The following is a 12,411-nucleotide window of genomic DNA, read 5'->3' as shown; positions in this document are numbered from 1 at the left end:
ATTATTATTTGCAATTATTTTTATTATTATTACTCTTAATAGTATTCTACTCACGGGGAGAAAACATATTTATTTCTACCTCTGTCTTCTGCACTGCTGAAAGCTGAATATTTAGAAATATCAGAAGTAGCTGTCCTAGCAGGCAGAAGAGAGGCACTTCAGGCACAGCACATGAAGACAGACAGTGGCTGCAGTGATGAGCTCTTGTATTCCAACAGGCCCCCAGGTAACTCATTCCTGACTCTCCCTTGTGACACATCACCACAGCCTCCTCCAGAAGGCTGCTCCTTGGCAAACTGTTTCTCATGCACAACCAACTTAAAATAGCAAGTGGGATCACAAAGTGAAAAGCAAGTCTGTGGTATGATTTATCAATGGCAGCACTAAGATCTAAATTTGATTTGGTAGAGGGATATGTTGGGAAGAGTAACATTTAAAGGTTTTGGGAAGGAGCAGCATCTCTGAACAGTAGATAAATAGCAGGAGAGCAGTTTCAGGAGCTCCAGAAGTTTGATAGAAGAATTTACAGAGAAAGCCAAAATTGAGAAATTGCTAAAAATTTTCACCTCTCTAAATTTCCTTCTGAACAAATTTGGAGTTCCTTATAAATCAAATTATAAGCATCTTCCATTCTTATAAGAACAAGAAGTGCCTGTCAGGCATTTATGTAGCACTTGATAGCATCTGTCTAACTGTCAGAGCCTCAACTCCAGCTGTGGCTGGTCACAAGCACTTCAGGTAGAGGAAACAGAAGAAAAATCCACAAACCATATCTATCTTTCCTATGTATAAGAGAAAAAAAACAGAGCTAAACATCCTCTGATTATTGTAGCTGGTGAACAGTTGAAACCCTGAAGCACATGAGCTGGTTATAAATGTTTTTAATGAGCTGTGTCATCACAGAATGGTTTGGATTGGAAGGGCCATTAAAGACCATCTAGCTCCAACCCTGCCAACACTAGATCAAGTGGCTCAAAGCCCTGTCCAGCCTGACCTTGAGCACTTCCATGGATGGGGCAATTATGAATTTATTAAAGACAAAGGCTTTATCTTATTCACTCCAAAGCTCACAGAAGAAGGAAAAATAGTAGCAAGGGGAAATAGTTAAATGCCAGAAAGACCACACTGACCATTTAATCTTCCTCTCAAAGAATGAAACATCCCTCAAAAGAGTACTAAAAAAAAATCTTGCCTCTGAAGTGTGTTTAGTGTGTTGAGGATAGCTTACTTTAGAACTTCACTTGTTTCACTTGAACAACAAGAAATTTGATCTAGTTATGACTCTGACAACAAGGTCTACAAGTCCCCCAGCACCACATACCTTTTCCATGTGTAAGCAGCTATTCAGAACAAGTCAGTCACCTCTCAGTGTTTTCTTCAGTAAGGAGCTGACATGCCCAACATGAACCACAGATTAGCTTATTTTTTTCAAAACATGGAAAAATTTTATGGCTTGTTTTGAGCTGTCTAGAATCTCCAATCTTCTGAAATATTACCAAGAGAACTGGACAGAGTATTCTAAAACCACACCAACCCAAGACTGCATCTCTGCCTCTATCCTGCTGCTGTTCCTTGCACACAGCCAAAGGTTAGAAGTTTTTTTTCTGCAGCAATGTGCCAAGAGCTTACACTGATTATGTAACTTTCCTAAAGTGGTTCTTCATGATTTTTCTTTTAAAATCTCTCACTTATATGTACAATTCATACCTGCCAGGATTAGTAGTACAAATGTAGTTTGTTACTATTTGAAGAGATTATTCAGATCTTTATTAGTAACCTTTGCTTTTTGTTAATTCACTACTTCAAATGCCCTAAATTATAAATTTTTATCAACTTCCAGCTCTACAATGATTTTATAATCAATTATATGGTTGATAAAATTACAGCATTTGACTAAATATCTTCCTTAAAAGGTAAATCTTTCTTTTAACAGCAGGCAGAAATATAAATAAATGTTCACGTCAGCGAGCTAAATATTATCACCTAATTTATGCTATACCAATTCACCAAACTGCAGATCTCTCAAAAACCCACAGTCCAAGAAAACTTACCTGCTTTGAAATTGTATCAACTGGCACTAATTAAATACTGTATTATTTTGGCTGTGGTAACAGAACCGCAAATTAGCAACTCTTGTTTTACAGGTATGACATGCTGGAGATTGTTCCAAATGATTAGGAAATGCCCATTTATCTCAAAATCTTAAACAAACCAACAACTCCCATTCCCTTTTTCCAAGATAAGTGAATAGTAAACGGTAGATTAGGATGCTTTCTTTATCTTTAAGAAGTTTTAGGTATAAATCATCCAGAAAAACAGCTCTCTTTTGCCACAAATTATAGGCATTCCTACATAGCACAGGACCCTCCAATTCTGTTTCTGTTCAGAACCATAGTTTGTATTTTGCAGCAGGGTATTATTCTTATTCTTAGTAGTGCAAAGAAGGCTGTACTATCTTTATTTCTTTTGACCACTGAGATTTCATAATTTTCTTGGACTTGCTTATTCTTGTGACTCTTGAACCCTTCAAGGCATCACAAGTGCTTCACAGGAGATTGTCCTTCTGATTTTTTATTAAAACATTCTGAAAAAGTGAAGCATCCTTTAATATACTTGCTGTTCAAGTCAAAAATTCCAGAAAGATAATGATGCAAAGCTCCAAATCCTAAACACAGAAAACAGTATTCACTAAACCAGTTTATTACTTTTTTCCTCACCCATCTGGACCAGCACAAATAAAATTCAAATAATTTAGTAACTCAAGAGATCACAAACTACTTCTATAAAGAAGGTTTGAAAGGAATCAAATTCTCATTCTTGGTAAACAAGAATTTAGTTATCACATCTGAAAAATGAAATATTCATTGTAAATACTCCCAGGGTAATCAAACAAAACAATAACTAAACACGTTGAGCATTCACATGAAGTCCTTTGAGTACATTTTATTAATTTGGCCTGAAGACAGAAATCACAAATTAAATTCTAATTATAATGGATATACAATGCAACTTGACTGATGGTTTCAGATACCAAAATGAAACATTCAAATGCTTTTTTGCTTTAAGGGCTACATTTACAGGTGTATGCAGATGAGTCAGAAAGCCAGCTCTGACCCCAGTGTAATTCCCCCCTTGTCAAGGCTGTGTTTGGCCGATGCAGGAGAGGAGGGCCAAGAGAGGACAGCACAGCACAGCACTGCCACCTCCTGCCAGGCAACACAGCTCCTGCCAGACTGAGCCAGAACGTGCTCTGCCTTTCAACTCCACATTCGTTTGAGAACAGATACTTCATCTTGAATTATGAAAGGGTACAACAGCATCCATCTTTAATACCCAATTCTTTCAATAAAAATAATCAAACTATCTGTAGTTAATCAGCATGTCAGGCAGCTACTCATTATATTTGCTGTTTTAAGAGCTTAGTCACTCAGAACTGATATATTTCACTCAGCAGAGTTAAGACCTTTGCTAATGGACATCCGCTTCAGATTAAGTCTTTCTAGTTTAATTTTCAGTTTTGGCAAAAAAATTATGACAAAAGCATATCAAGTTTCATAGTTCAGAATATGCATAAAACCTCTGAACACCCATGCTATAAAAAGGGTCATATATTCTTGCTGTATAAATGTTTAAATACCGACAAGTTACAAAGAAAACAATTTCCTTTCAATTCATTGTTATCTAAAATAGAACCACTTAATCAAACACAACGTAATAATATAAAAAATGGGTTTTTTTGTTGTTGTTGATTTACTGATAAATATAATTTTGCTCAGTGGATATTTCAGTCCTCCCCTCAAGAGCCATAATTACAAGCAAAAAAGATGTAAAGTAGCAGTACTCACCAATATCATTAGCTAGAGCAGCAGGATCAGAGACCCCAAGGGTGGCTTCAAACTCTTCCTGAAGACGATAAGCTCTTTGAAGAAGAGATTCAAGCTTATGAATGAATTCAGCACTAATGATATCCTGCAAGAAGACAGACATTAGCAGCTTTTCTATTTGCTTTCAGCCTGGAAGATTCCTTTGTAAAATCCAAGGATATTAAGCCTTCACAGAACAAACCGTGACACATTAATTTCCTAGAAAACACACAGGGACACTGTCAGATGAAAACTTCAACATCCACAATATATATACTTTTCAGAACACACACATAGTTTATTTAGAGTAATAAAATAAATCTAAAATTAAAAATAATTTTAAATTATCTATGATATTTGCTGCACTAGAAATAATGAAAGTAACACATCTGTTTATTTCAAAATATTTTTTAGCATTTCGTTTATAAGAAAGGAGGAAAAAAAATAAAGTTTAAGCACATTGTTTGTGAATATGCACAAATTGATTATTTTTCCCTGAGACATTTATCTTTGGCAAGCAGATACCCTCTCACATAATCATAAAAGAAAGACAGGACCCAAGGGATTATGGGCAGGGAAGTTGTCTGCTTGATAGATCAATAATACTGTCCAGAAGCAAACACTGATGCATCAGCAATTGCCAAAAGATAAATAATGCTGGTTCTCTTCCCATGCCCTCCTCCAAATAACCAATCAAAAAAGTCAGAAGAAATGAACTCAGATCTCCTTTAAATACAATACCACTAAACTGGAAATTGAATCAATTGTCAAGTTTGGCAATTGAATTTGCAAAGATTCAGGTAACAACACAGAACAAATTGTCAGGGCAGCATCAGTAGATTACAGATGGGATGTACTCACTTCTACACTTTCTTCTGCAATTGCATCTCCTGCTCCCAGCTTAATGGAACCACAGATTGCTTCATCCTCAACTTGCCTGTTACGAAAAGTCAGGGCCTGCTCCCAGCGCCTCAGTGCCTCCTCAAACAGCTCCATACCTAGGGCAGAGCAGGAACAGCTTCAGCTGCACTTATGTTTTAGAGACACAGGAAAATATGTAGCTAAAGTAAGCATAATTATCACAGAGATGTAAGCTGAAACAACATCACTTCCCAGCCTCTCTCAGTATATACCCAGTACACATTTAACTTCTTTTTGTGTAAAAGAAATGTGATCGTTTTCCCCATGTGTCAGGGCTTGATTTTAAGGACTACTACTGCAAACAGTAGAGGAAAAAGTGTTCTAGAAAACTAACTTTAGATCAAGTATGATTTCATTATTTTATGGAAATGTTCTCAGACCCTTGCCAACAGGACACTGAGAAAGAACACAGTACTATTTTGTGTCACTTTGCCATAAAGCCAAGAAATAATTTACATTCATTGTAAGCAGATGGTGAGTATTCTTATTACAACTTACCCATCAAATACAAATTTTCAGGTGTAGTCACTGGAATATTGACAAGTTTAAGGTCATCTTCATCTGCTTTATCCCAGGAATTAGAATTGGCACAAGCACAACTGTGACAAGAGGTGGCACTCTGAACCTTGGAAAACAAAAGAGAGTATCCTTAAAACCACATTCCTGCCAGAGTACATTACATCCAAGCCATCTGCCTAGAAACTGCTTTTACTCTGTGGTAAGGACAGTGGTTTCTCAGCATCTCTAGCTCCTGTGCAGTTCATTCAGAAAGCTTCCTTCAGCTCAGTGAAGCCTTTAGATGCATACCCAATACAATTTAACAGACATTCAAGAGCCTTAAAACATTTTTACTTACCGAGGCCAGGCTTTGAACTGAACCAGAGTATTTACTGAAAAGTCCTCCATTTGCATAGATACAGGACTGAGATCCTTTTTCCTTGGCAGAGCTCAGAGAAAGAGTCAAGTTTTGTCGACTACTGGAACAACTAGAACCTAAGAGACACATTTGTTTTAAAGCTCTTGCAAACTCCATATTGCTTCTTGTGCAAATCTATCAAGAATTGCATTTACTCTTTTCAATAAAATCCAGTTTAGAAGCAAACAACAATTATTCTTTTATTTACAGTTCTACTTGAGAAACTACACATTAGAATTCACTGTCTATAACAATAACTATGCATTTTAGCTTAATTATTTGCCTATTCTATAAAAAATCAGATCTGAATTTCTCCATATTGAGATACATACGCAAGAATGGCAAAACCCATTGTTAATACACTATTGATAAATAGAATTTTAATCCTGGTTCATGATTAAAACTTCACCTTCGACAAGAAGCCCAGCTTCTTTATAAGAAAGATACTGTAATTTTGTTTCTAATTTGACAAATTCAAAATTTAAAGTCTAAAACCTTGAACCTACTCAGGTGTTCCATCCTATGGAGACAATTAGTGGGATGGAGCACCTCCCCTCTGAGCAAATGCTAAAAGTTGAGGTTATTCAGCCTGGAGAAGGCTCCAGGGAGACCTTACTGCAGCCTCTCAGTACTTGAAAGGAGCCTATAAGAAAGATGGGAACAGACTTTTCAGCAGGGTCTGCTGCAATAGGATAAGGGGTTATGGTTTAAAAACTAAAAGAGGGCTGATTTACATTGGATAACAAGGAAGAAAGTTTTTCCAATGAGAGTGCTAAAACACCAGAATGGATTGCCCAGAGAAGCCATGGATGCCCCATCCCTGGAAACTCTTAAGGCCAGGTTGAATGGGGCTATGATCAACCTGGTCCAACTGAAGATATCCCTGCTCAGTGCAGGGGTTGGACTGGATGAACTTTAAAAGGTCCTTTCCAATCCAAACTACTCCATGATCAAAGGAAAATAGTTTGATTTACTACTACAGTTATGCATACCCATCCCCTCACACAACTTTCTTTCCAAGAAAACAACGGAAAAAAAAAACCCAACTTGGGGGTTCCATGACCTACCTTTTTCTGAAGCAGCTGCTTTGGTACACTCTAATACGAGATGAGCTGGCTCCCATGGTGGCACTTTCTTGTTTTTCTTTCCACGTCTTCTTTTAAAGTGATGGGCCAGAAAAATCACAGATATTGCACTCACTGCTGTTACTGTGAAAAGTTTCTTTAACCCTGGGGAAAGCTTTATCTGAAAATAAAAGTGTGATTTAATTGCACATATACATACTGAGAGGCAGAGTGCAGCACCAAGAACTATAAGGTATATTGCAAACCCACAGACTATGGGGATCTAAGTAAATGACTTAAAAACAAAGATTTAGGCTTTTAAAATTTCTTCTTAATGCCAGGAGAACACAGGGCTTCAAGTAAATCTCTAACAGCAAAAAATACTGAGAAAGGAACTCACTTTTCCCAAATACACTGCTTCTTGCACTGTGAAAGAGTGGAAGATCCTAATGCCAACATTCATGTGGTGTTTCAATTTGAATAGAACATGTATTTAAACACACTTCTCTTGTATCAAAAGCCATTAACAATATTTGTAACATGCAAAATAACAAGGAAAGTGCCATTTAATTGGAAATCACAGTTCACATTCACAAAATCTTCTGGAAACTTATGCTGCTTGAGGAACAGAATGCTGGGAGAAAACCAGATCCACAGTGCTTGGGCCTCATATGGTGTTTGTGTAACACGATTCCTCATACCAGAGAGAGCACACAGAGCACTCTGGCACTCCTGGCTGCTGTGCAGTTGCAGGACTATCACCACTGTGCAATCTGAAGAAACACTGAAAGCTTCTCTCTGCACTGAGTTTACATTCAACAAGTCAAGCACCTTTGACTGGTTGAGAACCCTGCCCTTCCAGGTACCATGCCTTGACTGAGGTCTACAACAACCCCTGTACTCCATGGAGAAAAGGAAATGCCTGGAACACAGCACCAACACAAAACTTACAAAATTTACAAAATTTTCACTGAAGAGAGTTAACAACCCGAGATTAAAACCTCTAAGATCACAAAATTCAATGTTAAAACATTGCAGTTTCAAAGAACCACAAAAGGATTTTTCTAAATTTGTGTGTGCCTACAAACATGATCATAAATTGATTAACACTGAAATGAAAACCTCTAAAAAGAGGAATGTTAATAGTTGCAGATAAGGGAGTCGCATGTGGCATTTTAAAAGGACATGAGTATGCTGCCACATGAAAAAGAAAAGAGTGATTTTGCAGCAAGAGTTTTGAAATATTTAATATATAGAAAAAAAGTGAAAATGAGCATATGCAGCTAAGACTGAGAATATCTTATCCTGGTTTTAAATGCAGTAAAAGAAAAGTACTTATAGGGAACTGTGAATTATCCCATAGCTTTTGCTTATAAGTGTGATTCAATACAGTCATATTAAAGACTTAGTTTGAAAAGCAGAACTCAATACTATTATTCAAAGTTTAATGACAGTTATGTTTAGCTTGTAAATACCAAAAAAATCTATAAGAAAAAAAAAGGCAATTTGAGAATTTTGATATCTTGAGAATCACTGCACTGTTACAAAATGGAGATATACAGACAGTGCAGGCAAAGCAGATGTACGATGATGTACTAAGCATTTAGTAGCAGAAAAAGACAAAAAGACACACTTATTTTAGTGCAGTGTTATAAACAAACGAAACCCCAATGTATTCTGTACAAATTTGATTCACAGTCACAAGAGCACATACAACACTGCAATAAACATCTAAATGTATAACAAAAGTAACAAAATTTAGATAATGTATTTATTACCTGGTTAAGAGAATAATACCAGGAAAGGGGAAGATGAAACACCCGTAAAGCTACTGTCTTCAGAGAAAATCGTGTCTCAGTAACAGCTTCTTCTGACATGGCTCCTTCTCTCCCATACCTCATTAAGCGAAACTATCTTGAAAACAATCACGGATGGTCTCTGGAATATTCTGGCGAAAGAAGGATACATACTCTGAAGATGTAAAGGATACATAACTATGGAAGGATGCATCCTTCCAAAAAGAAGGATGCATAACTTATGCAACAGAAGCCCAGGACATTTTTTTTCTACAAGCAAGCTCAAATCTCTTCAATCACAGGTACATGACTTGCTTGATTGATGCTTTTGACTAGAGGCAAGACTTAATGTGGTGACAGCAAATTTGCGAGTTCAGCTTAGGCCCCGTTTGTCCAGCTGCTGTGTGCAGATGTGCAGCTGCACAACGCCCAGCACTAAGGAGGGCTCGCTCTGCTTTCATTACCGACCGCTCCCGTACTACAGCCTCTAAGCCACGCACGGCAACAACCCTGCCTCTGAAAACACGACTGTTGGTAGAACATATCTGCCGCCTGAAAGAATTAAAAGATTTGTGAGCAGCTAGAAAAAGTTTATCTCGTTCAGCGCCTCGTTTAATTGCAGACACACCACGAGACACAACCACTACAGCCTGACGTAATCTCCCCGACGCAGGCACACCTCTCTCACTCCCTGATGCTGAACACAAGGCGAAGCCACCGCAACCGCGGCACGGCGGGAGGCCGCGGGGCAGAAGCCACCTCCGCCCAGCCCGCCCGAGCCCTCTTCAGCCCGGGCAGCCCCGGCATCCCGGGCAGGCAGCGGGCAGAACCGGGCGGGCAGAACCGGGTGCCCTGCGCGCTCCTCAGCCCCCTCCCCGCAGCCGCCCGGGTCAAAGCGGGCGCGCCTCTCCCCGTGCCCGGGCCAGCTACAGCTGCCGCACTCAGTTGTCACCTACCTGCCCGCCGAGCACCGGGGCACGGGCAGCTCCCTCCGCTCCGGCCCCGGCGCTGCCCGGAGACCGGCGGGATCCGCTTCCGGCAGATGGAGAAGCGGCCGCTGTTGGCCGGGAGGAGCCGCTACCACGTGAGGGAAACCTGCGGCGTCAGGACCCCGCGCCCGCCATCTTTGCTGAGGGCAGCTCCCGCTACGGGCGGCCGGGCGGGGGCGGGGTGCGCGCCCGGCGCGGCCATCTTTGTGCGGGGCAGCGCTCACATGAGCGGCTGAGGCTCTCGGCGCGGCCATCTTTGTGCGGGGCAGCGCTCATATGAGCGGCTGAGGCTCTCGGCGCGGCCATCTTTGTGCGGGGCGCGTCCGCGGCGGCGTCGCGGCAGCCGCGCCCGCCCGCCCGCGCGTGTGCGGGGCGGCACCGGCGGAGCCGCGGCCTGGGCGCGCCCAGCTCCGCCACGGCAGCCCCGCTGCAGCGCCGCTGTCCCCGCAGGCAAGGGCGAGACGCGAGGCTGGTCGCGGCCCGGCTGAGCTCCGGGATCCGTGCGCGGCGCATCCTCCCGGCTGCTCCGGTAAGTGAGGAAGGGCCCGCTTGAGCAGCGGCGGAGGGTTCGGTCTGCCGGGGGCCTGCAGCGCGGCGAGCCGTGTGTCTGGCGGGTCCCACAGCCCGAGGCGCGTTGGTGCGGCCATGGCGGCCGGAGCGCCGCGGTCCCGCAGGGCTGGGCGGGGACCGGAGGTCGGCGGTGCCCGGCCAGGGGCAGCGGGGCCGTGTGGGGCCGGACCGTTCTGCCCCCGGCTGGCAGCGGCCACAGAGCTCCGCAGGTCCCTGCTGGAGTTGCGGCTGTGCGGCAGCGGCGCCGTGGGCACCGCGCAGTCCCTAAAGCCGGTAATTCACCGATAAATGGCCCTGTTCGCTCCCCGAGTTACCCGTGCGGATGGATCGTCGGTATGAGGGCTGGAACAGCCTGCGGGAAGAGTCCGGGGTATCACCTAGTGGAAAATCACTGCAGGCTTCTGCGCTTAGGCAAAGCCCGAGTTAGGAAAATCCTCTTAGAGATGTAGAGGTTAGCTAATGGGTTTCATAGTTAGCATTTAGCGTGGTGGAAGAAAGAAACGAAAAGAGTGGCCTGTATGCCCTGAAAGCTAATATAAAATGAAAACTGTCTAACCTTGTAAGAGGATATACCCTCAACTCCAGAATATTTTTAACTGTCTTTTCTCTGTGGGAACAGTACTTAAGGGCAGAAAAGGAATGTAATGGAAGTGACTTATCAATTTGTGTCTTGCTTGAGTGGGTAGCTCTTGGTGCCTGAGGAGAAAGGTTAATGAGCACACTTTTGTCATTTAGTGAGAAAATACCAGGTTTTATGCTAAATAGGTATAAAGTAGGTTCTCTACCAGAGCTGGAATTGGTGGTGTCTTTTTTTCAAGAAATGGGCTGCACTTGTTTCTTGTTGATAGGTTAAAAAAAGATAAAAATACAGAGGGATGGGAGATAAAATTCAAAACTACCTATTGATTGATGGAATGTAAAGGAACCTAGATCAAGAAATAGGAAATATGAACCTTAATTTGACACACTAAAAAGACTCATTTTAAGTTTGGTAAAAATGTCATTCATGTACAAAAGTAATTGAAGGAATTTCTGTAAAGTCTCATTAAAACAATACTGATTTTTAAAAAAGTGATAAAAAATGTATCTTAACAATTGGTATATGCCTGAGGCTATCACTTCAGTGGGCTTTTATAGCTTTGAGTGAATGCTGGTGGGTTTTTTCTGACGTGTGAAAAATATTATTGTCGTAAGTAATTACTGAACTTCCAGACCTCCTTAGTATTCTGAGTAATTAAGTGTTCAGGTACAAAGTTGCACTCTGTGTCACTCTTGCTTTGTTGCTATAAAATATAAATAAATGTTAAATGAAATTGTTCCAGTGCATCACTGGTAAAATAACTGTGAGTGCAACGAAGAAGCCTGAGCTTACAGATTACTGGTTTGAGATGCTGTTATTCAGAGCTGTACTGACAAAATAATAAAAGCCTGTAATGAAGACACAATTGCTCCTTCATGTAATTGATGTCTTCAGAATAATCCTTTTATTCTTAAAATCTTCCATCAGCATTCCCTTACTGAACTCTGTAAAATGATCTGTTAAAACAGCTCCATATTTAGAATATCAGTGGAATACATAAAACATACAATTGTTTTTTTCAATATCTGTTGAAGTGTTAACTACTGTAGCTAAGTAGATGAAATCTTTAATCCAAAAATTTTTGAAATAATTTAAAATCTGTTTTGTTTCTTTAGGAAATACTGGGTTCGTTACATGAACCAAAGATAATTTTCGAGATCAGTTGAATTCAGTAGTGTTTGATGGGAGTTTTCTGTGGGTGTGATAGGCCTTCCATGGTAGGCACCACACAAGTCTGTGATGCTGTGGAATTCTGCTGAATAATAACCAGGTTGCTGGTCATGATGCTTTGAATTATGGTCCACATTTCTCTGATGGCTCAAATTTGTTTTTCTTAGGGAATGAAAAGACTAGTCAGGAACACAAAAAAACCCGCCAAGACTGGACTTGAAGAGAATTTTTTCTTTGAAGTGTGAGTCTGGGCATGCTCAAAGCAAAATTCTGTTGATGAGTCCTACTTTGGAGCATTAATTGGTTCACTTCATGGGATGGGTTAGTATGAAGCATTGAGATAGGTGAACTGCAACCTCTGAGGGGAAACAATGGAGAGAGCTGGCAATAGACTGGGAGAGAAATTCTCTCCCAGACCTGTGGGAAGCATTTGATGAAATTGCATGAGTGTGATCACGAGCAGTTGGTGTGGAAACAGGCTGAGAGAGCTGGGGCTCTTCAGCCAGGAGAAGAGAGGGAGACCTTACACAAGAGACTTGGAG

General features: G+C 41.2%; 2 protein-coding genes across 5 annotated transcripts in view; one reads left to right on the top strand and one right to left on the bottom strand.

Moving 5' to 3' along the window:
• The window catches only part of MIGA1 (mitoguardin 1), a 34,922-nt gene extending 25,231 nt beyond the window's left edge, over positions 1-9,691 (bottom strand). Inside the window, exons 1-7 of one of the 2 annotated variants that reach the window (XM_030953755.1) lie at positions 9,517-9,691; positions 8,543-8,712; positions 6,768-6,945; positions 5,641-5,777; positions 5,283-5,409; positions 4,725-4,861; positions 3,846-3,969 (exon numbers count right to left, since the gene is read on the bottom strand). In XM_030953755.1, the coding sequence (XP_030809615.1) occupies positions 3,846-3,969; positions 4,725-4,861; positions 5,283-5,409; positions 5,641-5,777; positions 6,768-6,945; positions 8,543-8,665 (826 nt within the window). In that variant the 5' untranslated portion in view covers positions 8,666-8,712; positions 9,517-9,691. The remainder of the gene's footprint in view (positions 1-3,845; positions 3,970-4,724; positions 4,862-5,282; positions 5,410-5,640; positions 5,778-6,767; positions 6,946-8,542; positions 8,713-9,516) is intronic. The other variant, XM_030953756.1, reaches the window with a different exon arrangement.
• A 221-nt stretch (positions 9,692-9,912) lies between these two features.
• USP33 (ubiquitin specific peptidase 33) overlaps positions 9,913-12,411 on the top strand; it is a 36,196-nt gene continuing 33,697 nt past the window's right edge. For all 3 annotated transcript variants that reach the window (XM_030953296.1, XM_030953295.1, XM_030953294.1), the window contains exon 1: positions 9,913-10,078. The gene's annotated coding sequence lies outside the window, so the exon portion shown is untranslated. The remainder of the gene's footprint in view (positions 10,079-12,411) is intronic.

The sequence above is a fragment of the Camarhynchus parvulus genome, chromosome 8, assembly GCF_901933205.1.
Source record: "Camarhynchus parvulus chromosome 8, STF_HiC, whole genome shotgun sequence".
In the NCBI taxonomy this organism is placed as follows: domain Eukaryota; kingdom Metazoa; phylum Chordata; class Aves; order Passeriformes; family Thraupidae; genus Camarhynchus; species Camarhynchus parvulus.
The sequence above is the reverse complement of the archived record's forward strand: the minus strand, read 5'-3'. Positions and strand labels throughout refer to the sequence as shown.